The sequence below is a fragment of the Taudactylus pleione genome, unplaced genomic scaffold (genome assembly GCF_031769625.1).
Source record: "Taudactylus pleione unplaced genomic scaffold, aTauple2 ptg000215l, whole genome shotgun sequence".
Taxonomy (NCBI): Eukaryota; Metazoa; Chordata; class Amphibia; order Anura; family Myobatrachidae; genus Taudactylus; species Taudactylus pleione.
Genome location: NW_028284617.1, coordinates 2,298,363 through 2,324,494, shown reverse-complemented (window position 1 = coordinate 2,324,494; position 26,132 = coordinate 2,298,363). Strand labels below are relative to the sequence as shown.

Genomic DNA, 26,132 nt, shown 5'->3' with positions numbered 1-26,132 from the left:
ACTACTGTGTTTGTTGGTAAACAGCAAATGTTACTACTGTGATTATTGGTAAACAGCAGATGTTACTACTGTGATTGTTGGTAAACAGCAGGTGTTACTACTGTATTGTTGATAATCAGCAGATGTTACTACTGTATTGTTGTTAATCAGCAGGTGTTATTGCTGTATTGTTGTTAATCAGCAGATGGTACTATTGTGATTGTTGGAAAACAGCAGATGTTACTACTCTGATTGTTGGTAAACAGCAGATGTTACTACTGTATTGTTGATAATCAGCAGATGTTACTACTGTATTGTTGTTAATCAGCAGGTGTTATTGCTGTATTGTTGTTAATCAGCAGGTGTTATTGCTGTATTGTTGGTATTCAGCAGATGGTATTGCTGTATTTGATGTTAATCAGCAGGTGAAAATTGCTGTGATGGAACCAGGCAGGATGTTATGCCGATCACTGGTTGTCCATGGTTCTCCACCGGTCACTTACAAACGAGAATCCACGGAACCGGCGCTCCTCCACCTTAGATATTGGTGGCTCCCGTGATGCTTGAGGTGGTACCAAGTCATCCAGTTTATGATGTTCACAGGTGGTAACTGGGGTCTAGGAACAGGAGACAAATCAGATCCATCATGTAAACACAAAATAAATACACAGTAATTGGGCTCTTTGTCACTGTGTCATAATGAAAAATAATTAGGTAATGTGCAAACTCTGCTTACTAATATTATGCTATACCTGTATGTTGTGTGATTATATAAGCAATCAGTATATTAATATTAGATAATACTGTAACCTGCACATTAGGTGGCAGATATATTTATAATGGTAACTAGATGCCTCACTGACTTTGGGTTGCTGTATAATTACATTGTAGTTTGGATTTACCCTTCTACAATATCAATGCATGTTGCATGTGAAAGGAAGAATATTGCCATAGGCAAATGCAAGGTTTTTTTTGGTTGCCCCTCTCCAGCCCACACCATGACCACAATAGAAATAGTAAACTAATAGAATTATACTAGTGTTGCATGTTCTTCTCAGTATCAGAAATGGTCAGCACCATCTGTGGATCTTTTAATGTGTCAGCCAGAAATAAATACACCTGTGCACCAACTAGGAGATCTGGAAAACATGCACTAAGGGGTGCACTACTACAGACCATCTATAGGGATCATTAATCAAGTGCACAAGGAAACTAATGTGTACATATATGCCCAGGGCAGTGCTAGGTTCTTCTGCTGCTCGCCTAGACTCCTGGACTTGCTCCAATACTCTGGAATTGTGCCCACATCTGAAATAAAAACATTCAGCTCAGGCAGGATGGCCCTACTGCCACATCTAATGGGTTAACTATGTTTGCTGGCCCTTTATATGTCAGAATTATGACACACACAGTACTTTGGGCCTGATTCACTACCGATCGCATCTGAGATTACTTACGCAATCGACCGATCGTTGCATTCTGCGCATGGAACGCAGTGTGTGAACTGAACACTGCGATCGCAGTGACTATGCAGATCCATTGCAGAGTGATTGATAGAAAGTGCCGTTTGTGGGTGGTCACGCGGGGTGGTTGGCGAAACACAGGCGTGCCAGTGCGTTGGAACGCCGTTGCCTGGGCGTGTAAAAATTATCCACTGCAATGCCGTATGCAGCCTGAGGCCTCATAGCGTGAGCTGAAGTTAGCAATTCCTGAGTAAGGTCAGAGCTTGTGCAAGTGTGCATGAGGCTGCGATGATACTCAATAGTACAGATGGTTTTGCAGTCGTACTAAACAGTACATATGTATGTGTGTAAGGTAAAGTGGGCGTCCTTATGTTCTGCGATGGCATAGTGATTGCAATGGATTAGCATACTACTATCGCAGTGAGTCTGCGTGCATAATAGCTATTGCATTCGCAGTTACGATCCTTGCTGAATCAGGCCCTTTGTATGACACAGTGTAAGTGCTAATGATGCCCTCTCCATGGACTGGCCACACTCGCTCAAAATCAAGGATTTCTAAACTCCCTCTAGAAATTCTGCATTTGCCACCGATTGCAATAAATTGGCTGAAAGTAACATATACGGCTGATAATAAACATATACTGTCCATGTGTTTACAATTGAATTTCAAAAACATTCTACAAAATATTCTCCACATTCTGCATTTGGCCACAACATTTTTACTGCAGTCATTTAGCCATACTGTGGGCCTGATCCAGCAAGGATGACAAGTAAGAGATTGCATGTACTTGTCCGCTGCGAGAATATGCTAATGAATGTTATCTCAATGCCATCACACAGCCAGCATAGAGATGCCTACTGCTACCGAGTAACATCGGCCCCTCACGCACAATTACAGCAGGGTTGACCTTACTCAGAAATTGCTAACCTCATCGCACGCAGTGTGTGCACAAGCTGTGTATGTCGTTGCAGTGGCTAATTTATGCACGCCCATGAAAATGGACAGACACGCCTGCGTTTCACCAACCACTCCCCCGCCACCATCCCCAAATGCTCACGGCCTGTCACTCACTCTGCGATGGATTCCTATCTGTGAAGGTGAATGCAGTGTGATCGCAATGCTAAGTCGTGCAGTGCATGCGCAGTACGCACCATCGGCCGATCTGCATACACTGTTGCAGTTGCGATCTGTAATGAATCAGGCCCATTGTCCCTCTAGATTGGCATTTGTGTGACCATTTGTACTATAACATTCATCTCTCCTGATCACCAGCATTGTCTATGAGATAATAGGACTGTATGATGGAGCACATATTGTGTACATTCCTATATTGTACATATACTTACCGGCGGCATTATGAATGGGGGACATATCCTGCCAGCCTCCAGGTCTTCCCAGTTAATGGGCCAGAAAAACTGATGATCTTTGATGTTAATATATAGTCGCTGCCTTCTTTCTGGGGATTTGCATAGGAACTATCAAAGGAATAAACAGAAAAGTATAGAGTGTTAATGGTAGATAAGCACTAGCTGACCAATGTCATACCTTTTCCTTATGCTACTTTATTCTCAGGATGACATGTATAAAATATTACATTTTGTCTTACAACTACAGCCATGGCCAAAAGTTTTGAGAATGACACACGTATTGGTTTTCACAAAGTCTGCTGCTTCAGTTTTTGCATATACTCCAGAATGTCATGAAGAGTGATCAGATGATTTGCAATTAATTGCAAAGTCCCTCTTTGCCATGACAATGAACTTAAGAGCTGATTCAGAGCCGCTCGCTAGATGTGTATGCAAATTGCGTAGGCAGTGCAATCGCACAGCAATGCATTTGCACGCCCAGTATTTCTTAAGCTGCATACACACACAACGATTTTTTTAATGAACGATTTGAGTAAATGATTTTTTCCCTTGATAAAATGTACTAAAATCGTTTACTAAAGTTGTTCATTTACTAAGTGTCATGAACGATTTTTATGAACTACAAACGATTTTTGCATATTCCCTTAATGAAAATCGTTGAGTTGACAAGTCTGACTGAACGACAAACTACAAACGTGAACGCGCATGAACGATAATCGTTCATCGTTTGACTCAGAAAGTGAACGATTTTTGCCATCAATTTTTGTTAAACGATATCGTTTAACGATAATCATTAAAAAAATCGTTGTGTGTGTATGCAGCTTTAGAGAGCGATCACATAGTGTATGCAGACACCCCCCAGCCTGTCTTAAGATCCTCACTTGTGCACATCATGCCCAGGAAGTGTATCCAACCATCGGTACATGACCATACCCTGCCGCAAGCACTGCGAGCACTTCTGTGTAAATACAAGCCAGGTGACGTGTACTATGATGCTGTCTTATAATTATGCACACTACTAAAATGCAGTTGAGATGCTCAGGCATGCCTGTGTTTGCACCTCCACTCCCTTGTTTTTAATGGCCAGCCCCTGTTACCACCTACAAACTGCTTCCCCTGTCACTCACTCTGCTGGGCTGTCTATGCGCAGTGAGCAAACACATTGTGAGCTTTCGCTAAGGTATGCGCACTGCAATGCATACACACTGCATACCATCGGCAGCAGCGAACGTTTGCATCTTAGCAAGTGGGTCTGAATGAGCTCCTTAATCCCAAAAACAAAGGCCCTCATTCAGAGCCGTTCGCTATTTGCGGTCGTTCGTTTAAAAACAAGGGGTGGCTATTCAAATGATCCGTACGCACATTGCAGTCTGTTCACACCTCTAAGTCTGAACGAACGAGCAAAACATACGCTCGTTTATTTGTTAAAAACGCCCCCTGGCCGCACGCATCCTACGTCATGTCCGCTATTTATTAGATTAATCGAGTACATCGACCAGCGTATGAACTGCTCGCTATTCTTGTGGTTGGTGTTTGCTACCACAAATTTGCGAGCAGTTCTGGCTCTAAAATAACCCAGTGACGTGGTCAATGACGCTGCTGTTTTAAATATACACACCCATAAAACGCCCGTTTTGACCTTTAAGCACGCCTGCGTTCGGATCTCCACTCCCCATTTTCAACCACCTTCCCCTGTTACCACCCATATACGCCTCATTCTGTCACTCAAAATAGCAGGCACTCGCTATATAGCGTACAAACGATTTTCGGCCACACTGACTGGTTCGCGCATGCGTACTAAAAAGCGTACGCATGCGCAGATGTGCAAACATCGCTCGGAACGAGCATACTGCCGCTAACGAGCGGCTCTGAATGAGGGCCAAAATTTCCACAGCATTTCACCCCTGCCACAAAAGGACCAGCTGGCGACATATCAGTGATTCTCTCGTTAACACAGGTGATGCTGATTGAGTTAGAATTAACAGACTGGAAGCTTTAAAAGGAGGGTGGTGCTTGAAATCATTATTCTTCCTCTGTTAACCATGGTTACCTGCAAGGAAATACGTGCAGTCATCATTGCTTTGTACAAAAAGGGCTTCACAGGCAAGGATACTGCTGCTAGTAAGATTGCACCTAAATCAACCATTTATCGGATCATGAAGAACTTCAAGGAGAGAGGTTCAATAGTTGTGAAGAAGGCTTCGGTGTGCCCAAGAAAGTCCAGCATGCACCAGGACCGTCTCCTAAAGTTGATGCAGCGGGATTGGGGCACCAACAGTGCAGAGCTTGCTCAGGAATGGCAGCAGGCAGATGTGAGTGCATATTAACGCACAGTGAGGCGATGACTTTTGAAGGATGGCCTGGTGTCAAGAAGTGCAGCAAAGAAGCCACTTCTCTCTAGAAAAAACATCAGGGACAGACTGATATTCTGCAAAAGGTACAGGGATTGACTGCTGAGGACTGGGGTAAAGTTATTTTCTCTGATGAATCCCCTTTCAGATTGTTTAGGGCATCTGGAAAATCACTTGTCTGGAGAAGGAAAGGTGAGCACTACCTTCAGTCCTGTGTCATGCCAACAGTAAAGCATCCTGAGGCCATTCATGTGTGGGGTTGCTTCTCAGCCAAGGGAGTGGGCTCACTCACAATTTTGCCTAAGAGCACAGCCATGAATAAAGAATGGTACCAAAACATCCTCCAAGAGCAACTTCTCCCAAGAACAGTTTGGTGTCAAACAATGCCTTTTCCAGCATGATGGAGCACCTTGCCATAAGGCAAAAGTGATAACTAAGTGGCTAGGGGAACAGGTCCATGGCCAGGAAACTCCCCAGCAGAGCTGTAACTAGACTTTTTGGTGCCCTGAGCCAGAAAGGACATTAGCACCCCCCATTTTTCAAATAGGGACATAACGCACCCAAAAAAAGGGGAAAGGCCTCATGGGAAAGGACCAGGGAAGAGATGGGGTAGGCCAGAAAATGCTTGGATGAAATAAGAGGAAGCTAGAAGTGAGAATGATAATAAACAGAAAATTAACAGGCCTGAACATTGCCGCTTGTCCTGCGGAGCCCTAGTTACAGCCCTGCTCCCCAGACCTTAATCCCATTGAGAACTTTTGGTCAATCCTCAAGAGGCGGGTGGACAAACAAAAACCCACAAATTCTGACAAACTCCAAGCATTGATTAGGCAAGAATGGGCGGCCATCAGTCAGTATGTGGCCCAGAAGTTGATTGACAGCATGCCAGGGCGAATTGCAGAGGTCTTGAAAAAGAAGGGTCAGCACTGCAAATATTGACTCATTGCATAAATAAACTTAATGTAATTGCCAATAAAAGCCTGACACTTATGAAATGCTTGTAATTTTACTTCAGTATACCATAGTAACACCTGACAAAAACACAGAAGCAGCAAACTTTGTGAAAACCAATACTTGTGTCATTCAAAACATTTGGCCATGGCTGTACATTTGCTGGGAGTGTATTCATTAGTATTAATGTATGTTCTCAGACCTGTGCCTTATTTCCCCTGTGACAGTATAATCTCCTGACCCTGTGATAAGCCTGTATACTGCATACTCACTCGCTTTAGGATGTTACTGATGCCAGGACTGAGTTCCTTTGGGTAGACTGGGTTATCATTGAGGACAGATTTTATAACCTCAACAGACTCTTCACCACAGTAAAAGGGTTGGTCTCCTGTGGCCATCTCAAATACCATGACACCCAAGGAAAAAATGTCTGCCATGGCATCATACGGCTTCTTTCTAAGCATCTGTAAAAACATGATGGAGAAACAGATGATTAGTACATTGTCCAACCTGGCAGGAGGCACCGGGTTATGCTGACAGCTCTCCTTTTTGTGCACAATGAAACATCTGATGGAAGGAAGAATATCAATGAACATATACAGGCAATTACACAGACAGCATTCAGCTGAGGGTTTATATGAGGGAAATCAATTACTAAATTAAAATAACTGTTATGATAAATAATGACCGTGTATATTATACTAGAGAGCCAAAGCAAACACCGAGGCAAATGAGGCAATCACAGCAATAAATATGGAGAAAGTGCAATGGTTACTGTTATATAGAAATATGATCATGTACATAAAGCTGTGGTGCCCAGTAGAGTAGTCAGCAGTTGGTATACATGGAGCTGCAGCGTGATGCTGGCACATTAGTGGGTGGAGAGACTTGGCAGCATTACTCATCAGTGGAATCTTCTGTGAATGATGGAAGACAGAAGACACAAGTGACGGGGAAGCTACTGATACTTTCAGCCGCTTATGTCACAGGAAGCGCTGGATAAGCTGCAGCGTGCAGAAGTACACCTGGGGGACTGCAGAGGAAGGACAGCTTGACCATCTTTTTGGAAGCTATTTAAATATGGAAGTGGGAACATCAAGAGGGGTGAGAGCTCCCTGACTGAATGTACCACAAGGTCATAAGACTCATTTGGGGAATGAATACCCTGTGGAAGCCATTCATACACTGTACTGCTTACTATATATTGTTACTGAATCATTCCTGGTATAGGCTTTTACTCTTTGGTAAAAGGTTTTTATTAATGTAAACTCACTCATCTACTAAGCTCTCACCCACACCTCTCCTCCCTACATCTCCAGCCTCATCTCCTCACATGCTTCCTCCCACCCTCATCTCTCTGCTAATCTCCCTGATCACCACTTCCCACTCTCACAGTCAGGACTTCTCCTGGGCCTCTCCTAACCTCTGGAACTCCCTCCCTCACTCCATTAGTCTTTCACCTGCTTCCCAGACTTTACATGTATTGTTTTCATTCTACCCTACTACCCTCCCTACTACCTCTATAGTCTCTGCCCATCTCTACTTTACCCTCTGCCCCCTATTGTGTCCACCCATATCCCCTATAGATCATAAGATCGTGAGAGCAGGGCCCTCTTCCCTTTTTTCATCTCTACATAATTATGCTAAGTGAACATTGCAATGCTTGGGTCTATTCATAAATAACAATGTTCCCACACCATGTTGCCGCATATCACAGTGATATGCAATATGACATCTTATATAGGAAGAAGCAGTGATAGCCTCTTTCTCTGGCCAAAAACTCCACTTCACTGCCTAATAATTACACCCCTATGTGACTATGGGCCTAATACAGAGGTGAATGCAGTGCAGCGATTTTTTTCCACATACTGTGATTGATTAGTAACGATGGGGGGAGGTAACGGGTGTGAAGATACAAAAACACAGGCATGTCACCACCGTATTCTGGGCCCCTCCTAGTCAGTCTCTGCGCATTTGTTTGCAGATGGACTGGGCCCGGCCTCTTAGTTGAGACGGACATTATGAGACACCGTAGGGTTGCTCAGAAGTTCAATTCTGGGACCGATGTTGGGGCTATTGTATGTAAGCGGCGGGTCCGAGACGCCAGCCGGTGGGCATCTCTGTACACAAGACAGCGGCTGAGTCATTAACATATTTTCACAAGTCCGCTGCATCTGAAATCTCAGTTACAGTACGAATGCAACAGCTGCCACCTCTGCATCAGCCCCTATGTAACATTGCTTACTTGGATATATTAGTCTGTACTTATATAATTTTGTGTCACTTCTCTTCCTCTTGAAAATATTCTTCTGGACTATAACCTGATTCAGAGATGGACCCTAATCGTGCTGCAAATGTGTACACAGCGACTGTGCAAGAATATGCAAATGTCACAGTCACCTAGATTTGTATTGAGCCGCCCACCGGTGACTTCACAAATCCAAGTGACTGTACAAAGACCCAGCATTAGTCATAGATCAGTCGATTATCGGAGTCCTGAGTAACCCTATTGTCACACAGAGTGTCCACGGCAACTGAGAACCATTTTTCTGCGTACGGGATCACAGACAGCGACATGTACCCAAAATGGTCACCAAATGCCTCCCCCTTTACTCCCCCCAAATGTTCCTGGCCTGTCAATCACACTGCAAGAAAATAGTCGCTCAGACAGCTGGCGGTAATGGAACTTGATACATGCTCAGATTCCGATAATTGCTCAATTGCGCAAACATCTGCATTGCGGTCCTGATTCAAAGTAATATGCAAACCCGATGGTATGTGTACTATTGCGATGTTAGAAAACTGGTGCATGAGCAGGATCTGTACTACACAGGCGCCAGTCTCTACTGCAAGATCTCTCACAGTTCCCCAAAGCTAGAGCCTGATTCACAGGCTGCGGCCATTTGGGGGTGGGGAGTGGGTGGAGCTAGCCTCCATGTCTTGTCCCATTATTGTAAGAGTGTTGAGGCCAGGGTCTGCGTCTTCCAACACAAACTTCCTGGCCTCGACTATGCAGCTGCTAGGGGCAATCTGAGTAACCTCAGGGTTACTCAGATTGCAGGTTGTCTTGAAGAACATCTGATGCTGCATCTTAGGGCACAGCAATTGTATATGCGATGCTGTCATGAGGCCTCTATGTACACAAGACGCTTCCTGCTGCATTAGTATATCAGCTGTACGGTATTGCACAGCTAATTCCCTGCAGCTGTGCAATACCACACAATGCTGGCTTAGGCCCTGACTCAGACCCTGCGTCCATCCCTGACTCAGACCCAGCGTCCATCCCTGACTCAGACCCTGCGTCCATCCCTGACTCAGACCCTGCATCCATCCCTGACTCAGGCCCTGCATCCATCCCTGACTCAGACCCTGCATCCATCCCTGACTCAGGCCCTGCGTCCATCCCTGACTCAGACCCTGCATCCATCCCTGACTAAGACCCTGTGTTTAGATATCATTAAGAACCAAGATGTTGTCCGATTAATAGTGAAATGGAGATACAGTATGAGAAGCCTGTAGCCAATTAATCTGTTACTCACCTCAGGGGCCATGTAACCCACCGTCCCAGCAGCTCCTGATATCTTCTGGCCATTGGTGTTTTTAACTGCGAGGCCAAAATCACCAATTTTGGCATGGCCAACAGCATCCAGGAGCACATTCTCTGGTTTGATGTCCCTGTGAGGAGAATGAGTGTAAGTTCTGCCTGTCAGACAGCTACCAGCTGTACAACTTTGTTTGTTACAGAGAAAGATTCCCAGAGACACAATAAGAACCATGTCAGCGACACAGTGGGAAAAAGGGATCAGTGGTGTAAAACATGGTGACTGTAGGGAGGCAATCACTGTGACTGACAGCTGCATAGAGTCACTATGGGGCCTATTTATTAGTTATCAGCTTTTAGACCTAATAAACATAATTTCTTATCTATATCTATAGTGGCAGCCATTGCCGTGCAGACATCCTATGGATCCCTTTCCCAATAACTATCTGAAGATGGTGTTAGCTACTGGGGCCAAGCTCCAGAATACTTCACATTCCAGAGCTTGGTAAAATCGGCATATACAGTATGCAGCCCCCATATAAACCTATAGATACCTATGGGGGCTGCTTTTGTGATTAAACTGGGGGATTGCAGCAGATATCCCCAATATGTGCTGAGATTCCCTATACATACATTCAGGGGTTACTTAATATTTGCAGGTACCACCTAAAAAATTGTATTTTCAGGGGAAATCTATGATAAATAGGCCCCTATGTATGCGGTTGGATAAAGAGGGAGATAAGAGGGTGTGTGAAGCAGTCACAAGAACCTCGCCCTACATATCATGTAACTCAAGAATGAATGATCCCCCATTTGCAGAAAAGGGCAGCGACACTTCTCTATAGCCTGACCCCCAGCAACATAATAGCTATACTGTAACTGCATATAGGGGGTTACTGTATGTGATCATTAGAAATAATGAGTTACCTATGGATAATGCCCCTTGAGTGGAGGAATTGGAGCCCACAAAGGATTTCTGCTGTTAAAAATCTGATGAGGAAGAAAGAACATAAATATTAATAGCAAATATTTTTAAAGTAAAATGACCAATAATGAGATAGTACATTCCCCCTGATATAGTATCAGAGTATAAGAGTGACACGTGACATATTATTATCACACATGGGGCGGGATGCATGATGCATTGCACTCGCGATGCATTCCACCGGTCATCGCATGCATGCTGGTGTTGGTATAGCTGGTATGCATGACGATCACCGCAAAGGACCGCTCTGTCGGTACGAGCATCCCTTTGCGAAGGAGGGACATTCGGGTCTTTGACCCAGAAGCCCCTCTGGCATGTGCTGTGGAGGATGCTGGGAAGGATTCAATTGGAAACCTCTCTCAGCACTCTGCTGAGAGAAGCCCATGGGCTCCTATTGATAATCCCAACAGGAAGATGTCGTTACCCACCGCGCCCTCCGAGGCTAGGTGCATATGAGAAATGCACATTTTCGACCACATTTCTGCCCTTGATGCATCCCGCCCATGCTCTTTGTATAGCTGAGTAACACAATGGAGCCCCTGTGTCCAGGAGACTCTGTATTATACACAGACCTGTCACCATGGACACCTATAAAGGCCCAGCCTGGATTTGTTAGGCCGCATAGGCCGGGTCCTACTGCAGCCCAGGTGCAGGGATGGAAACACTGATGTTACTATTTGTCATATCAATAATAATAATAATAGTAATAATATACCCACGTTCTTTCTTACCTGCTAGTGGCATCACCTAATGGGGCACTCTTCTCTATTAGCTGGTATAGATCTCCCCCACTCAGGTACTCCATGATGAATATGATGTGTTCCTGTATAGGAATCAGAGAGTATGATATAAGTTACATTATGGACATTACTCTGACACACAGCAGATTATAATCAGTAATACTCAGTCACCACTAGTGATGTGAATGAGCCCAATGTATACGCTGTATACAGCCCATCTTCTGTCTGAGATGGGCCTCTACATATATAATGCCCACAGGACACGGGGTAAGTGATTGAGTCAGTGATGGACAGTGAGGAGCACGGGATGAAGGATCCCAGATACTACACAAATGTACAGAATTAGGATAATAAACCTCTGTGTCAGAATAATGCGTCATACAATATGTGCCATTGGAATTATGCGGGGGTCCAGTAATGGTAAAATAATTGTCTTATATTACAGAAGCTGTGATATTCAGGAGTTAGTTACAATTATGACAGATACAGAGACTCTTACCGGGGTCTGGGATGCTGCATAGCCATGGGTGAAGAAAGTGCTGTTGCCAGTGACTTGCAGGATGTCCCGCTCTATAAATATAGGGTTCTTGCCCCTGAGTAGTGTCCTCTTCTTCACCAGTTTTACTGCCAGCTGCTCTCTGCTGTTGGGGTGGGATGCCAGCAGTACCTGCATGAGACAGATAATTTTACTGGTATGAATACCCCTTTCCCACTGCTGCAATAACCCTGGTTATTGCCGGGTCGATCCAGGTCACTGCTGAGTGGAAAATGGTCCTGGAAAAATAACCCAAGTCAAGTGACCGAGGAATCTAACCCAGGTCACGACCAGAGTTGATATCAGAAAGGAACTGAGTATCGGTCCACTATAAACAGCATGACCAGAGTCACGATGACCCGGGTCATTCCTCAAACCAGGGGTTAGCCTGGCTTCAGTAACGCTTGGAGAATACATCAGCTTCAAAAGTCCACTGTAATGCCGGACCTGGGATATAACTCAGGTCCAGCTGCTGGTGTAAAAGGGGTAAAACCTGGCTCTGACCCGTGCTTACTCTGTGCTCAGTGCTCACAGCTGGGTTTTTGGTGGGATAGGGTATAAGAGTTAGAAGAAATTTGCAATGTTATTTAGCTGTGGAACCTGCCTGGCTGACACTCCCAAAGATCATTGTACAAACAGGAGACAGCAAGATAAATTGATAACAGCAAGGTGAGAATGTCCCATCACCCCGTATGGAAAGTACAGGGGATGAGCGTCTTCCCTGAGCCCAGGATTGTAGATCTTTTGTGCCCAACATTTATTACAGAAAGCCCAATCTCCCCATCTAGTAGATCCTTGTGGGTCTTCACTTGTTCCTGAGATACCAACCATCACCAGCTTCTCAGCCCCTATAGTCTCTGTAATAGCCTGTACACAAACAGGACATTGAAGTGAGGTTATTTGGTGACTGTTCTGGGCAACAAAATGTAAGAACAATGGAGCCCCAGTTTTGAGCAGACAGCACCATATCCATACCTCCCAACTGTCCTGCATTCAGCGGGACAGTCCGGTTTTTCTGGGACTGTCCCACCCGCGGGCCGCAGTGTCCAGCGGTAGGGGGAAGTTGGGGGAAGCATACACCACTGCTCTGCATAGCAGAGCAGCGGATATGCAGAGCACAGCATCTATTCACAGCATCCGGGGGCAGCCCAGCATCTCGGAGATGCTGGGCACGCCTTTTAGTGATGTAAATGGGGGTGTGCCATTAGGCCACACCTCCTTTACCATCTCATAATGCCCCCTTTTCGGGCGCGCATCTCCAGTCACAAATGTTGGGAAGTATGCCATATCTAACATTGGCCTATTACATGTACTATAGCTCAGCTCTGTTAAAACGCAGAGCAGAACTGTCCCCTAGCACCTCAGAGGTAACAGAGGATTTCAGAGCAGGGAGTGGTACAACAGGCTGTATGATAATAACTAATATCATTGCCATGCATGTGTGACCTAGCTCCGCCCTGACACCTACACTGGCCACGCCCCTGTCAGCTGTTCTAAGCAACAGTCCAAAACCATATATGGAGGTGAGTGTGGGAATGTGCCACTGTATCCTCTATATTTGCCTATTTACATAGGCCCCATTGTATTTTTAATGGAGAGCTCCCAATGTAAACACCTATGTGCATGTAATGATAATTATATTTAGATATGAGCGGTAAAGATTCTGTGGAATCCAAATCGCTCTGAACATAGGGGATCCGAGTCCACCCGAACCCTGTTCAAGTGTTCCCTGCCTGACTCAGATCCCCGTTAGAGGCCGAGCCGCAGCCTCCTGATGTCGGATTCTCGCGAGAGAATCCAACGTCAGGGCTCCTCTAGTGTAGGGCAGACCACTGTGATAGCTGTCTGCCCTACACAGACACAAACACACAGCCGCCAGCGGCAGCTGTGTGTTTGTAAAAGCAGCCAATGAGAGTCAGGCAGACTCTTATTGGCTGCTGCACGGAGGGAGACGGTTGGAGCTCACTCATGAGCTCCGTCTTCCGCCTCCCTCCACGCGTAACAGAGTAGAGCAGAGTGTACGGAGACAGGAGCCGGGATTCAGGTAAGTACTACTGGGGGCCTGCTAATGGGGGCACTACTACTGGGGGCCTACTACTGGGGGCACTACTACTGGGGGGCATACTACTGGGGGCATGCTAATGGGGTCACTGATACTGGGGGGCATACTACTACTGGGGGCATGCTTATGGGGGACTACTGCTGGGGGCCTGCTACGGAGGGCATACTACTATGGGGCATACTACTGGGGGAATGCTAATGGGGGCACTACTACTAGAGGGCATACTACTACTGGAGGCATACTACTGGGGGCCTGCTAATGGGGGCACTACTACTGAGGACCTGCTAATGGGGGCACTACTACTTTGGGGCATACTACTATTGGGGCTTGCTACTGGGGGCACTGCTACTGGGGGCACTGTTACTGGGGCCTGCTACTGGGGCATGCTAATGGGGGCACTACTACTGGGGGCCTGCTAATGGGGGCACTGCTACTGGGGGGCATACTACTACTGTGGGCACTACTATTGGGGGCCTGCTAATGGGGCACTACTACTGGGGGCACCACTACTGGGGGCATGCTAATGGGGGCACTACTACTGGGGGCCTGCTAATGGGGGCACTACTACTGGGGGGCATACTACTAGGGCATGCTACTGGGGGCATTACTACTGGGGGCCTGCTAATGGGGGGCATACTACTGGGGGGCACTACTACTGGGTGCCTGCTAATGGGGTGCACTGCTACTAGGGGGGCATGCTACTACTGGGGGCACTGCTTCTTGGGGCATACTACTGGGGGCATGCTAATGGGGGCACTGTTACTGGGGGCATACTGCTACTGGGGGCACTACACTGGGGGCCTGCTAATGGGGGCCTGCTAATGGGGGCACTGCTACTGGGTGGCATACTACTACTGGGGGCACTACTAATGGGGGCACTACTACTGGGGGGCATACTACTGGGGGCCTGCTAATGGGGGCACTACTACTGGGGGGCATACTACTGGGGGCACTGCTAATGGGGGCACTACTACTGGGGGGCATTCTACTGGGGGCACTGCTACTGGGGGGCATACTACTACTGGGGGCACTGCATAGGGAGCCCTCCTACTAAGGGGACTGCATAGGGGGCACCACTACTAGGGGCATTGTGTAAGGGACACCACTGCTGTGGGCATTGTATAAGTGGCACTACTACTGTGGGCATTGTATAAGGGGCATTACTACTTTGGGCTTTGTGTATAAGGGTCATTACTGTGGACATTGTGTAAAATGGTCACTACTGTGGGCATTGTGTAAAAGGGTCACTACTGTGGGCTTTGTGTATAAGGGTCACTACTGTGGGCATTGTGTAAAAGGGTCACTACTGTTGGCATTGTGTAAAAGGAGCACTCCTGTGGGCATTGTGTAAAAGGAGCACTCCTGTGGGCATTGTGTAAAAGGGTCACTACTGTGGGCATTGTGTAAAAGGGGCACTACTGTGTCGTAACATAAATAAGAGACACTACTTTATGGTGTAATGTGAATCAGGGGCACTATGTGCTGTGTAATGTGAATAAGATTGTGCACTGTGACTCCTAAGGCCGTAGCCCACTTTGTAAACAAGTACTGTGATTCTGCTGGCCGTACCCCACTGGGTGGGTGCACTACTTTTCATTTCTGCCACTGATGTGTGGCAATCTGTCATTGTTGCGCTTTATACAGTGGTATCTGCGCCGCTGCTTTGTCGCTTGGTAACCAGTCTGATCACTGCAACCTTTGGCCAATAATGGTGAAAACTATAATTTAAACTGTGAGGTGGTCTAAATTGACTGTAAATGACTGGAAATCAAGGTTATTTAGGTTAATAATACTCTAGGAAGAAAAAAAAGCCCAATTTATGTGATTTTAGCTTTTGTTTGTCAAATTTTGTAAAAAAATCCAAATCCAAATCCAAAGCAAGACGACGAATTAGAACCAAATCCAAATCCGTCAAAAATGGTCCTGCGCACATTCCTAATTATATTATATAGTTATTAAAGCAAAGTTCTTAAGATATATTTGCTGCATTGTTTACAGGTAAGTCACCAAATATGTACTAATCACTTACCTTCCCGAAACCGCCCTCTCCAATAATACTGTGGTAGATCAAACATTCCAATATATGAGAGGCAGCGGCTGTTTCCAGGGGGCTGGCTGGAGGGGTCCCACTTACACCTTGTGGCATAAAGAGAAATCACATTTATTGACTGATATAAACATAGATATTTGGCAATATTTAATTTAAAGGTTTGAGATAATTATATCATAGAAAGTATTTATACCCTGTATTATATAGTATCTGGTAAGAATATTGTTATGTTGCCTAATTATATGTTGTTGGGGTGTAAGAGAAATGAAATACATGAATAGGGAATAGCTGCCAGCATTGGATAGGACAATGTAACAGTCACAGGTGCTGCAGAATAGTAATAACAAGGTATAAAGATGTTGCAGAGTTAGGTGATAGGGAAAGGACGTGAATGGTGGTGAGAGGTGAGAACATGACGTCACCGTATTGCACGTAAGTACTAACCTACACCTCACTTCTCTATTACATTACATGTGGGGGGAGATGTATCAAACCTATAGCAACCAATCAGCTTCTGTCATTTTAAAGCTTTTTATTGTTAGACAATTTGATACATCTCTCCCTTATTAGTGTTTTCAAGCAAAAGGCTTTTTACCTGCTGTTCCCTTTTTAAATTTCTTTTGTTGGTCTGGGTCTTCACTTTTGTGAGTTCTCTTATTGCCCCTCCGAGCTGTGAGCTCTATGATGGGAGCACTGGGTCCCTCTCCTGGGCTGTCATGTCTCAGCTCCTTCTTCTTTTTCTTATTGCAGCCAGTGTCCCCGGTCTTGTCTAAGGGTCTCTTTACAGCTGATCTCTTGCTAATGGTGTTGTCTACCTTGGGCCTCTTATTAGGGGCCTTACCTGGCTGCTTTGATGTTCTAGCCTGGTTCCTGTTGTTCTTACACTGATGGTCCTCTCTCACCTCAATATCTCCTCCCTCTGTGATATTGGGAGAATCTCCTCTTCCCACACAGATATCCTCCTTATTACTCCTACTACTCTCCTTAATAGGAGACCTGTTGTTATCTGGTCGCCTTTTCCTCTTTCTTGATCTCATATCAAGATAAATCAAGAAAAAAAAACAAAAATTCGCTAAGCACGAATAAAATCGCCTTCACACTGCAATAGGTGAAAACACACAAACGTATCTTGTGCAGGTAAGCAACTGAGCCAACAGCTCTCTGACATCATAAAGCTTTGTGACATCACCAGCTGCTGTAGGCCCAGTGTCACTGCCTGTTACCCACAGTGCCTATAATACAACCATGTTTATATAAATTACTGGTGGGCCCTGTCCCAAGCACTGTGATGGGAATCTTTGGGGTCCAATGTGTCACCCAAATCTCATATGTAATTACTGTACTTATTTAGCCTATCAGGGTCAGGTGATACCTGTCTGCTTGTAAAAAACAATAAAAATGGGCTGCTATAGTGTGATCCACAGGTTACATTCAGCTTTTATTTTATATCAGTAAAATTATATACAAAATTATTAAAATTTAGCAAAATATAATAATAGAGCAATCTTAGGGCCTCATTTACTAACGAGTTTTATCACCAAAATGAGTGATAAATGTCACTGTGTATGATAAATGGTGCTCCAGCCAATCAGCTCCCAACTGTCATCTGTTAGAAAAATGACAGTTGGGAGGGAGCTGATTGGCTGGAGCACCATTTATCATACACAGTGAAACTTATCACTCGTTTTGATTATAAAACTCGTTTGGAAATGGGGGCCTTAGTGTCAAAAAGATAGGAAATTATGAAATAAAAACTACTGTATTTTTATTCCTGAGATATCTCAAAAACTTTCTGGGGCTGTTTCAGAGTTGGGTGCAATGCAAAGAAAAAAGGAATCACTTTGCACCAGGACAAACCATATTGTACTGCAGGTGGGGCGGATTTATAATATGCAGAGATATTTAATTTTGGGAGGGGCATGTCCTATCTGAACTCTAATTTGAAGTGTAAAAATAAAGCTGCCCAGCATTGTAGGCTACATGCTAAATCAGCCATTATTTACCCTGCATTCAGAAGGACAGCGTAAGGCAGGTGCAATCTGACTGAGCCAGGTTAAACCCCGTGGTTGTGATAGCAGTATACCTATGAGAATGTTGTTGTTAGTGTCAGACATTAGAATTAGCCTATAGGGTTCCTAGGGGGTGTGGCCTTGCTGGTATATTCGGTCTGATATGCATACAGTAGATTCAGCCTCTTTGTTTCTGGAAATAATGTTTTTGTTTTTGCATGTTTGTTTGCTATGAGTGTTGTGGCGGAAAGAACGGTAGTGTGTTTTTAGTCGTTATACAAGTTAGATGGGTGCGCTCTCCTTGTTCAATTATAGGCCAAAATGTCCTACAGGGAAATGACACAGCCCGTCCGGGTGTGCTTTTTCTGGAGAGTTGAACTCTAACGAGTGATGTGTTTGGTCTGCCTGTTTTTGTGGGAGTGTCCGTTCTTTGTTGTCCACCACCATACTAACTTTAAGCTCACAATCAATTTCAATTGGCAAGATCTAATGGTCTAATTCGATAGCCCAAATTCAATATTTAATTAATTATTATTAATTATTAATAATCTGTTGTCAAATAAAATTGACCTTTAATTTTAAATCCAACTGTTGTTGTCCGTGTGTTTATTTTTAGATACGTTTTTAGTCATTTTAAGTCTGTAAGGTATAGTGCACATATCAACCATTAGGGAGTTTAATAAAATACATGCATTTGTACCTTTGCATTGTAACATGGTTTGTCCAGGTGCAAAGTTACTGGCTTTGTTTTAGTTGACTTTGCTCCAAATTTAGAATCAGCCCCTTTTTCTCATATTAGGGGTGTTGCAAATAAGGGCCAAATGTAATTGCAAGCGAATTGTGGAAGCCGCCATGATTCCGGCGAGATAGTCTTTACATTTAAAGTGATAATTAGTTTAAAGGCAATATCAGCTTTAAACCTAGTGACTATCTCACCAGAATTGTGCCGGCTCCTGTAAATCGCAGGCTATTACATTTGGCCAAGATACTTTAATATCTACACTAGGGGTCAAAAGATTTACAACACCCCCATTTTTTCAGTTTTTATTGACATTTTTTTTGCAATTCAAGTCCAGTTAATAACCTTACACAGGGAAGCCCTGAGCTGTTAGAGGATATGGAAAAGAGTTTAGCTTAGCCAAAACTGTGTAAATGTTACAGTTATAAGAAAACACCTTTTTCAGGGAACAAGCAATGGGCTAAGGGCCTGATTCAGAGCCGCTCGTAAGCGGCAGTACGCTCATTCTGAGCGATGTTCGCCCATCTGCGCATGCGTAGGGTTTTTAATACGCATGCGCGCAGGGCCGCCATCAGGGGGGGACTGCCGGTACTCGAGTCCCGGGCCCGGACCCTGGCAGAAAGGGAGGGGGTCCAGTGCTGCTCCTGCAACTGCTGCATAGTCCCCCGCAGTGCCCGCACTACCCCCTTGAGTGAAAAGGGAGTGGGGCACTGCTACCAACCTGAGAAACCCCTTCCTTCACGATTCCCCTACTTCCCCCTTCAGTCGGCTTGAAATGGGTGCGGAGCCAGTGTCAAACCCCGCCCCCCGAACACCCGCGAATCGCGTCGTTCCTTGGGGGCGGGGCCTAATAATGCAAGATGCCAGCCACCCATTAGCAACCAGGTGCTGTGCAGAATTGTAAGTAATAAATATTTTTGTGTTTGTCTGTGTTAGTGTGTATGTACTGTATATGTCTATGTGCTAGTGTGTATATATGTGTATGTACTGTATATGTCTGTGTTAGTGTGTATATATGTGTATGTACTGTATATGTCTATGTGTTAGTGTGTATATACGTGTATGTGTACTGTATATGTCTGTGTTTGTGTGTATATATGGGTATGTACTGTATATGTCTGTGTTAGTGTGTATATATGTGTATGTACTGTATATGTCTGTGTTAGTGTGTATATATCGGTATATACTGTATATGTCTATGTGTTAGTGTGTATATATGTGTATGTACTGTATATATCTGTGTTAGTGTGTATATATGGGTATGTACTGTATATGTGTTAGTGTGTATGTACTGTATATGTCTGTGTTAGTGTGTATATATGGGTATGTACTGTATATGTCTGTGTTAGTGTGTATGTACTGTATATGTCTATGTGTTAGTGTGTATATATGTGTATGTACTGTATATGTCTATGTGTTAGTGTGTATAAATGTGTATGTACTGTATATGTCTGTGTTAGTGTGTATATATGGGTATGTATTTCGGTATGTGTTAGTGTGTATATATGCGTATGTATATCTGTATGTGTTAGAGTGTACATATGTGTATGTATGTTTGTGTGGATGTATGTGTATGTACCTATGTTAGCGTGGATATATGTATATGTGTTATATATACATGTACATGTGTGTTATGCTGCATATATTATATGTGTATGTGTGTGTTTAACTATATATATATATATATATATATACACACAGTATATATATATATATATATATATATATATATATATATTTATTTTATTTTAATTATTTTATTAGAAACCCCCTCCCTCTCCCTCAGAAAATCCTGTATTTGCCCCTGCACTTGTTTAATAAATTTTCTTTTCCTTTGGCGTTGGGGTGCATGACATCACGCCACTGGATGGGAGATGTCAGATGAGCCACGGCATGTGAGGAGCAGCGCCAGCCAGCCCTGGAGGAGAAGAAGCCAGAAGGAAGAAGCACAAGGCGATAAGGTAAGTCATAATCAATTAGACCTAGCAGTAGCGGGAGGGGGGGCCCAGGGGCCCTGCCTATTTTGTCAGTCCTGGGCCCCACAATATCTGATGGCAGCCCTGCATGCGTGAACCAGTCAGTGCGGCCGAAAATTGTTTGTTCGCTATATAGCGAATGCCTGCTATTTTGAGTGACAGAATGAGGCATATGTGGGTGATAACAGGGGAAGGTGCTTGAAAACGGGGAGTGGAGATCAGAACGCAGGCGTGCTTAAAGGTCAAAACGGGCGTTTTATGGGTGTGCATAATTAATACAGCAGCGTCATTGACCACGTCAGTTGGTTGTTTTATAGTCAGAACTGCTCGCAATATAGTGGTAGGAAAAACCATCCACAAGAATAGCGAGCAGTTCATACGCTGTTCAATGTACTCGATTAATCTAATATATAGCGGACATGACGTATGATGCGAGCGGCCAGGGGGCGTATTTTTCAAATAAACGTCTGCATGTTTTGTTCGCTCATTCAGACATGGAGGCGTCAACAGACCGCAAGGAGCGAACGGTTCATTTGAATAGCCATCCCCTTTTTCTGAACGAGCGAGCGCTAATTGCGTCCGGCTCTGAATCAGGCCCTAAGACCTTACAGCTGTTCTGCAGCAATGACAAAGAGACTTGCCTGGGCCATGATGCCCAGTCAGTGCACTACTGAAGACTGGGAGAAGGTCTTTTGGGCTGATGAATCCAAACTTTAAATCTTTGGCTCATCATGCAGGGTTTTGTACACTATCGAGTAGACAAAAGGATGGTTTATCAATATGTGGGGTTTATTTACTAAGCGTTGGCTTGTAATAGCCACCACTTCCACACATGTTTTAGCCAAATATTTAAAAGGCCAATGCTTTTAATAGCAAAGCTCTCCATGTTTTGTAGTAAAAGCATTGACCTTTTTAAATTTCAGGCTGAAACACACCAGAGTAGGAAGCGAGATCGTCTGGGACTCTTTTGCTGGAACCGAAGCCAGCAACTTGCATGAAGTTACTGTCACCTGGAACCAAAAGGGTGACCTCAGCATTTTGCAGTGCCATGCAATACCCACTGCTCTGCATCTAATTGGTCAAGAGTTCATCCTATAACATTAACCTGAAACATATGTCCAGGCTATGGGGCAGATGTACTAAGCTCTGGAAAGTGATAAATTGGAGAGTGATAAACTACTAACCAATCAGCTCCTGTCATTTTTCAAACACAGCCTGTAACCATGACAGGAGCTGACTGGCTGGTAGTTTATCACTCTCCAATTTATCACTTTCCAGAGCTTAGTACATCTCCCCCTATGTCAGAACTGCCTTCCGAGGAAAAGAATTAGACGGTAGGCTTCATATCATGGAATGGACAGCACAGTCTCCAGACTTAGGGCCTGATTCAGCTTTGGGAATAGAGTAAGATATAGCAAGTAACTGTGAACCTGGACAAACCATGTTACAATGTAAGGGGTGCAAATAGTATTACATATATTTTGTGTGGTAAATACTGGCTGCTTTTGCATGTAGCCCACAAATACTGCACAACTTTATTTTTACACTGCAACTTAGATGACAGTTTGGGCTCATCCCTCCCAAATCTAAATCTATCTGCACATTTTACATCTGCCCGACCTGCAGTGCAGCATGGTTTTACCAAGGTGCACAGTTACTTGCTATATCTTACTATATTCCCAAGGCTGAATCAGCCTGTTAAACCCAATTGAGCTGGCTTGGGATAAACTGCACAGAAGGGTAAAAACAACTAACCAATAAGCTCAATACATTTGTGAGAACTTCAGCAACAGTGTTGGAAAGAACTTCCCGAACTCTGAGCCTTATACAGAGATGCACGCCATGCTGATATTTACGCAGATTGAGCGATTGTTTACCATCGTACATGCATGTAAGCTGCATTGTGCATGTGCATAGATTATTTTGTGACTGCGCTCGCACAGAGGAGTCAATCGCAGAGTGAGTGACAGGTAGTCAGCATTTGGGGAGGTAACGGGGGGGCGACTAGGCATATGCAGGTGTGTCTGACCGTTTAAATGCCATTTCATGGGTGTGCATAAATAAGCCATTGCGATCTCCTTCGCAGCATGAGAGCTCTCTGTGTGTCAGTCGCTGTGTTTGAGACAGGTCAGACTTGCCACCTATGCTGCATGGCTGCCCGATCTACATCAATGTTACCGATGTTTATGCTGGTGTGAGACATCGGATGCATATGAGAAGGCAGCAGTGAGCGTCTCTATGCTTGTGCAAGGTTTGGAGACATTAGCATATTTCTGCAATTGCGACCCATGCAAAATCGCAGCTCTGAATCAGGCCCTCTATGTGATTTCCATGGTAGAAAGAATGACTATGAGTAAAAAATGTAGATTAAAACTTGTACAATGAGACAATAAACTGCAAGCACTTCACTAAGAACTGGAAACATGTGGGTGTACTAAATCTTTTGAATTTGTACCCCTATATTGGGCCTGATTCATCATAGATCACAACTGCATAAATTAGCCACTGCGATGCCATACAAAGCCAGGGCCGAAATCAGGGGGGGACTGGCAGGCCTCGAGTCCCGGGCCCGGAGACAGCGGAAAGAGAGGGGTCCCGGGTGCTGCAGTCCTGCACTTGCAGCCCTGTTCAATGGAAATACAACACTGCCGGCTGCTTGTCATTTATTGTGCCGCCGCGAGCCAGCCGGAGCTCGCGGACCGGCAGCCAATCAGGAGCAGCCGCTCCTGATTGGCTGCTGGTCCGCAAGCTGTGATTGGCTCACAGTCACGCCATATTGGAAATGCCGATGCACGGATGCAGCGCTACTACTAAAGCCACCCCGGCCCCTCCCTCTCTCTGCACTCAGCGCTGACTCTGGTTGGCTGGCTGCACCAGCGCAGCCAGTTGAAAAAAAATCGAAAAAAGGTACCATACTACTCACCCCCCAGTCCAGAAAGCTGTCCCTGCCATTCTTCCTTGCCCTGTGCTTCTCCCTAGTCCTACCAGCCTTCCCTGTCCTGCCCCCTCCTCACAGGTCTTAGTAGCAATTGTAGTAAATAAGTATATGGAGTAGTGTCTCTTTATTTACTACTATTGCTACTAAGACCTGTGAGTGCCACTCGTGACTCTCTTTTATATATATGCTGCTTTACTGCTTTTCAAATTGGTTTACGCAAATTGGTGTCCGACCCTCTGGTGTAGCTCCACCCACCTCTGCCAACTCTCCCCCCCCCTCCTTGGTGGGGGCCCTGCCTATTCTCTCCCCACGATTTCTGATGGCAGCCCTGTACACAGCTCAGGCTTGCCTACCCTCCTGATTTGGCCAGGAGCCTCCCGAATATCGGGTGCTGCTCCCGGCCCCCCAGAAAGGCAGGCAAGCATCCCGACATTCCCCAACCCTCCCGACCTCCCCCCAGAATACACTAGAAATCCCCACAGCGGGGAGACTGTTGACACGATTCGCGCTGAATCGTGTCATCGTGGCCCTGTCCCTGCTTCACAGTGCTGAAAATAACGGCATTGTGAAGAGGGGGCGGGGCCACGATGGTGCGATCGCACAGCCCCGCTCTCGGCTCCACCACCAAACGTGTCACAGCTGTCCGGACATGACCCCCCCTGTTAGCCGACAATCAGCTCCATCCCGGAAGGAGGTAGCTGATTGTCGGCAAGTATGACACAGCCTGAGGTTACATTGCATGCGATGAGGTTAGCAAATTCTGAGTCAGACCTGTAATTGTGTGTTAGGTTCCGATGGTGCTCGATGTTACCGATGGTTTTGCAGACTTGCAATGTGTTACGGATGTGAATAAGGTGAAGTGGGCGTCCTTATGTTAGGCTGTAACGGGATTGTGATTGCAAACATTAGCATATTTTCGCAGTGGGTCTCCGTGCGTAATTGCAGCTACGATCGCAATAGCAATTGTAATGAATCAGGCCGTGTGTTACTTATCTCAGGGGGAACACTGATGGTAAGTCTGGTCACTGAGTGATCCTTAAATGGACCCAGTTTTCCAAAATATTGATTATGTTTTATTTTTGTAGTTCAAATACCTAAATAATATTATGGGGTGTGTCCACCATTATATATGTGAGAATTATATTACACAGTGGTGATACTGACATGCATTGTGCTATTGGTGCTTCAATAAGTTTTATTTCTTATGTCTGTAAGTATTTAATAGAATATTTATTATTGAAATGTTAGAACTCGGGGAGAGAAGATCCCTGACAGGTGCTCACTGTCATAGTGTCCCTAGTAGGGTCCTCCTCCTAAGCGCCATTGAAGACCATCAGTAGGGACCTCCGGCCGTTGTCACTAAGGAAAAAAAGAATAGAATTAACTATTCAGCGCGTTTCGTCCTTTAGGGTGACAAGCAAGGGAATAGTCACGGGTGATGGTGACCTTCACCGGGAGGATAAACGGTCATCACAAGCACTGGTGCCTCAGCCACCCAGGTATCACCTAATAGTACTTGTGCACTGAGGGTGAAATGTGGGTGTGCAAGGATCACTGATACCGGAAGGAAGGGGACAAGGACAGGACACACACACGGAGTGTATACTCACCATTGTAATACTTGTCACCTTGATTGAGGGTCAGTCAGCACCTGTGAGGAGATATTACACAGCCACCCACACAACTACCTCCATACTAACCTAAGTAAGACCGAAGGCTGTCAATTTAAGCCTAAGGGACATTAAACCACAAGTGTTTTGAGTGTTGCCACTTTAATAACGTGTTGGTTATTGCCACTTTAAGTGTAGCTGGTCTTATGCAGCCAATAAATCTTTCATGGGGAGTGGTCTAAGAGTATATAATGGAGTGATGTATGCAAATCTGCCTCTTTGTTACAGTTTTTTTCCAGGACAGGGAAGTACAATGTGTGATGTGAATCTCCTGTATTTATTTCCTTTTCTCTTTCTCCTGTTCTCTACCCTCCAGCTATTCTTTTGTTCTCTTACCCTATACTTTCATTCTTTTCCCTTTTCTTCCATGCTTTCCCTCAATCTTCTATACCCCTGGGATTCCTTCCTGGTCTCTCCCTCTTGCCCTTCATAATGTCCCCCCATCACTCCTGTTAACACTGCCCGCTATGTGTGCTGCTGGGCTAAAACAGCAGGCTCCCATGCTGCCCAGCTCTTTCTCTCCCCCCCCCCGAGCAGGCCGCCGCACTTATCGTGGACAGGGCCTGAGGCAGCGCTTGTGCAGTAGGGCAGGGCCGCAGCTATGGCCGTGGCTGTCGTTCCTGACCTTTATCTTTGCTGTACGGAGGCAACTGGCGGTATCCACCGCCTCCGATGCTGCCTCCACATGGTGCCCGGCGTGGCCGCGCGCCTTAGCAGAGCCGAGGCCCGAAACTTCGGCCCCGCCTGTGCTGTGAGACGGAGCGCGGCTCAGCAT

General features: G+C 45.2%; 1 protein-coding gene across 1 annotated transcript; it reads right to left on the bottom strand.

The window, feature by feature from the left end:
• Positions 1-446: 446 nt before the first annotated feature.
• LOC148517513 (protein kinase C theta type-like) lies at positions 447-26,132 on the bottom strand. The gene is made up of 6 exons (XM_088478585.1): positions 25,983-26,132; positions 11,370-11,461; positions 9,652-9,787; positions 6,385-6,576; positions 2,790-2,918; positions 447-596 (listed from the first exon to the last, which is right to left on the bottom strand). Exons 1-6 carry the CDS (start codon positions 26,130-26,132, stop codon positions 447-449), a joined length of 849 nt encoding a protein of 282 aa, XP_088334711.1.

What these genes read in the sequence shown, in the direction of transcription:
- LOC148517513 (XM_088478585.1), bottom strand. Translation starts at nt 26,132, where the DNA reads ATGCTGAGCCGCGCTCCGTCTCACAGCACAGGCGGGGCCGAAGTTTCG. An exon ending in TCCGTACAGCAAAGATAAAG is followed by an intron (nt 11,462 to 25,982) that starts GTCAGGAACGAC and finishes ATTCCTATACAG; the next exon opens with GAACACATCATATTCATCAT. An exon ending in CCCCATTCATAATGCCGCCG is followed by an intron (nt 597 to 2,789) that starts GTAAGTATATGT and finishes TCCTGTTCCTAG; the next exon opens with ACCCCAGTTACCACCTGTGA.